Below are 4,377 nucleotides of genomic sequence, written 5' to 3'. Positions count from 1 at the left end.
CAAGGTGTCGAGACTGGGGGGGAAGATCCCAGAGGTGGAAGAAGAGAAGAATCAAAGAGGGGTTGGTAAGTCTGGGGAGGAGGATCTGGGGTGGGGCCAGTCAGGGTTGACTGAGGAGGACCTGGGCAATTGACTCTGCAGGTTAAAAAGCCAGGCAGCACACCAAGAGCATTTGTTATTCCTCTTCTCCACTGCAGCTCCACTCTAATCAAGCATGGCCAGCAACCAGAGCCTCTCATTGTCCCTGTGGGCTGCTCTAGCCCTGACGCTGGTCATAGCTGCATGTCCTGTAACCAGTACTAATGCTGAGGCCAACCAGAAGGCAGTGGGAGGCGTGGAGCCTGCTGACCCGAACGATGAGGAGGTGCAGAAAGCGGTGGACTTTGCTGTCGAAACCTATAATGATTTGACCAATGACCTGTACATTAGCAAGCCAATACAAGTGATGTGCGCCAGTCAGCAGGTGGGTCCCTGGCCAAGGGTAGCGGGATAAGTCTGTCCTTTACAGTGTTTGCTGGTATCCCCTATCACTCCCTTATTCTCCTACATAGCCTCAACTTCTGTGTCTCTCCAAGAGACAATAATCTTCACTGTAGGGGGTACAAATTGAACCATAACATGAATACATTCTTGCTTGCTGCTCAATCCATATTCTAAACAAGTATCTGCAGTCCCATAACCTTCCATGTTTGAGTTTAGAATTGTCCCGCTACATTAGCTAGAAATCCATCTAGAGATTTGTGCTTAATTATCTATTGCCTCATTCTGCTTCCCAGTTCCACCTGGCCAGAAGCTCAAAGGCTATCAGAGGCAAGGTCAGAACAGCGATAATTGTTACCACCTATTCTTTGTGGTCAGTGTAAAATACTATCTAAACGACTACAGGAAAAGAAAAATAGATCTCACTGAAAGCTCTAATGACTGAGTATTAAATTTTTAAAATGTCTTTCCTTAAATAATATTAAAAGAAAGTTTAAAAATATTAAATTATTTGTGTATATGTATGTGTATGACCTGTGTGTGCCAGAAAAAAAAAAGAGAAAGAGACAAAAAAAGAGGAAGAAGAAGAAGAAAAAGAAAAAGAAGAAGAGGAGGAAGAGGAAGAGGAAGAGAGAGAGCACCTGTGAGGGCCAGAAGAGAGAGAGAGAGCGCCTGTGAGGGCCAGAAAACAAAAGGAATTATAAGCAGTTAGAAGCTGCTTTATTGGTACTAGGAATCATGCTCAAGTCCTCAATATGTACTCCTGAATTCTCTCCAGCCCTTTTACCTTCCTTCTTCATTAGTGCACAATTTTAACACACACACATACACATCCACACACACACACACACACACACTTTGTGTTGCTGCATGGGCTAATTTTCAGAGTAGCCAAAGAATAGCACAGTTTCCCTGCAGTGCCTTCACCACTATGTTACATTCAGCCATACTTGGTCCATTCTTTTCATTTTCTCAAGGGTGTGTGTACTGGAGTGTGTTATTATGAGCAGTTAGTTTTTGAATGCATTGAAAACAAATACTCCCTTCAGTAAACAGTTCTTGCAAGAAAGGGCATCTTGTACAAGTGCAAAATTCCTTTTACAAAATCAGGAGTGTTGAGTTGGTCTTGTGTGCAACCCAGAGTTTTTGCTTGTTTAGAGCAACCTTGGGATGTGGTTATCACCCCTGGCTGTCTCCCTAGAATTTGTCTTCACTCCTTGAGCCCACTGAAGCAATGGTCATTCCTTGGCTTCTGCTTTCTCAGAAGCACAAGGTACCCTTTACCACTCAATCAGAAGAAAACAAGGTGCAGTCCAGGCCTGTGCTGCCCTATTGAAAGGAACCTAGTGTGTGGGAGTTCTGGGAGTTCATGGATGGAGCTATGAACACATTAACTCTGTAATCTAAGCTGAATGCACGCCTATGAACTTGACTAGTGAAACGTATGTAATCCTTCTCTTTTCACTGTAGGTCGTGGGTGGGATGAACTACTACTTGAAAATAAAGTTAGGACGAACCACATGTCCCAAAGGCCAGCCTGTTGATTTGGCTGATTGCCCCTTCAATGAACAGCCAGAGCAGCAGGAGGTATGTACATGGACTAAAACCTGCAGAAGTTATCCTGCAGTCAGGAATGTGTGCAAACTTGTAGGTTTATGAGTGCACATGCATCTGGGATGGTTTTTGTGCAGTTCTGTAAGTATATGGTGAAAGAAAGGTGTGTATGTGTATTTTCTGTAAGCATGCATTTGTTATGGGGCATGATGGTTCATAAATAGGTGTGTTTGGATGATATGATGTTAGTTTATGATGACACAAAGAGGTGCTGATGTCCAGTGGTAGAGGAGTGGGTATATTTTCCATAATGTTAATTCCATTGCTCAGTGAATTTTCCCTGGGTATTGGAGTGTTACCTATTTTAGGAATGCTGCCTGCTGAAGTGATGGAGTCAGCTTTAGGGATAGATTCTGAAGAGGAGGAACTTTACTCAGTCCCAGCCTCAGCCTCCTGCCCAGATGATACCACAGGGACTGTAGCCCTCTAGGTGAAATGCTCCAATGCTGTCCCTTATGCTCCTAGTCTCCCTAGGGATGAAGCTCATTTTTGAAGTGTTATGGTTCTGAGATAGCTGCATGCCTCTTGGCACCCCTCCCTTCACTCTGTCATTTTCAGAAGTGTTTTTCATACCCCTCATTCTTCCATTCATGACCCTCTTAGTGCTGGTCCAGTCTGGGACTTAAGGGGACACCCTGACATCTCAGCCTTTCCTTTTCACTGTAACCTAAACTGATTGTTCCTCACTCTCTCCTTTTGTAGAGAGCAATCTGCAATTTTGAGATCAACACTGTTCCCTGGGAGAACGAGACCTCCATGACAAACTTCAGCTGTCACAGTCCCTGAGGATCTATGCTGGTCTGCACTGTGCTGATCTCCCCCTACTCTAGCTTCTCCTTCAGTTTCCCTTTCCTCAGACAGGGATCTGAGCCCTGCGTGATGTCTCTTCAGAACGCAAAGATCAGCAGAACAGGAAGCTGCAGGCAGATCCTGCACACCTAAGTAGTTAATTTCTTGTTGATTTCTTCTACTGCTTTTGAAATGCACGACTGTGTAGCATTGCTCACACTTTTCTCAATAAAAGTCTTCCCCAGCTCCTTCTGAGTTGTTGTTGTCCCAAGGCATGTGAGCAAGGAGAATGGAGCACTGAGGATATGGAGTTACACAGTCACACGTGCATATCACAAGAAACATGACCGTAGGGGACACACAGTTCTTGGAGTGCATACAGTAGAGATGAGCTTGCATCCCACTGTCCACTTGATTATGGTTCCTGAGAGATGCAGACGGGGCTGGGAGAGGAGCAATGAGCTGCTGTCATGCAACCTAGGAACCAATCTTGGAAAGGAATCAGTGAGGCAAATGGTGGTGCCACGGCTACAGCCATCCTCATATATGTGTGAATGACCCAATGGAAAAGATCAATGTTGCATCTGAAATCTCTAGAGACTCTATACACAATGATTTCCATCCATTAATGTCTATGTTAGACATGAAAATTTACGTGAAGTAGAACTGGAAAGTGTGTGCACGTATGTGTATGTGTGTTTGTGTACCTGATTTAAAAAAAAAAAAAAGGTGGAGCAGAAGGAGAGAGAGCACGAGCAAGGAACTCAGGACCGCAAGGGGTGCACCCACACACTGAGACAATGGGGATGTTCCATCGGGAACTCACGAAGGCCAGCTGGCCAGGGTCTGAAAAAGCATGGGACAAAACCGGACTCGCTGAACATAACGGACAATGAGGACTACTGAGAACTCAAGAACAATGGCAATGGGTTTTTGATCCTACTGCACGTACTGGCTTTGTGGGAGCCTAGGTAGTTTGGATGCTCACCTTACTAGACCTGGATGGAGGTGGGTGGTCCTTGGACCTCCCACAGGGCAGGGAACCTTGATTGCTCTTTGGGCTGACAAGGGAGGAAGACTTGATTGGGGGAGGGGGAGGGAAATGGGAGGCGGTGGCGGGGAAGAGGCAGAAATCTTAAATAAATAAATAAATAAATAAATAAATAAATAAATAAATAAATAAAAAACAAAACTAAATCAGCTTGTTAAGTGGACTGACATAATCCCAAAGGCAGAAGCCCCCTCCACTTCATATCACATGCTGCCGTGACCTGTGTGGGTGATAGGATGCTCTCAGGCCTTTTTCTTTCCTGGCATATATAAAAAAGGAACAAACATAAGCAAAAACCAGAGGATAGAAAGATATTAGAAGTCAGAAAGTAATGAAATGTATAAATCAGATTTGTTCTTCACAAAGATAAACAAGATTTCTATATATACTAGCCAAATAAACAAAAAAGGAGCTAGAATATACAAACATATGAAGACAGGGAC

At 44.2% G+C, this 4,377-nt stretch overlaps 1 protein-coding gene across 1 annotated transcript; it reads left to right on the top strand.

The window, feature by feature from the left end:
• The first annotated feature begins 214 nt into the window (after positions 1-214).
• LOC130881530 (cystatin 10-like) lies at positions 215-2,880 on the top strand. Its single transcript, XM_057781140.1, has 3 exons — positions 215-463; positions 1,951-2,067; positions 2,797-2,880. Exons 1-3 carry the CDS (start codon positions 215-217, stop codon positions 2,878-2,880), a joined length of 450 nt encoding a protein of 149 aa, XP_057637123.1.
• The last annotated feature ends 1,497 nt before the right edge of the window (positions 2,881-4,377 follow it).

Source organism: Chionomys nivalis, chromosome 9, assembly GCF_950005125.1.
Source record: "Chionomys nivalis chromosome 9, mChiNiv1.1, whole genome shotgun sequence".
Lineage (NCBI taxonomy): Eukaryota > Metazoa > Chordata > Mammalia > Rodentia > Cricetidae > Chionomys > Chionomys nivalis.
This window is presented reverse-complemented; position numbering and strand designations above follow the sequence as displayed.

Coding starts and splice junctions, on each gene's coding strand:
- LOC130881530 (XM_057781140.1), top strand. CDS start 215: ATGGCCAGCAACCAGAGCCTCTCATTGTCCCTGTGGGCTGCTCTAGCC. Junction 464..1,950: donor TGATGTGCGCCAGTCAGCAG/GTGGGTCCCTGG, acceptor TTTTCACTGTAG/GTCGTGGGTGGGATGAACTA. Junction 2,068..2,796: donor AACAGCCAGAGCAGCAGGAG/GTATGTACATGG, acceptor CTCCTTTTGTAG/AGAGCAATCTGCAATTTTGA.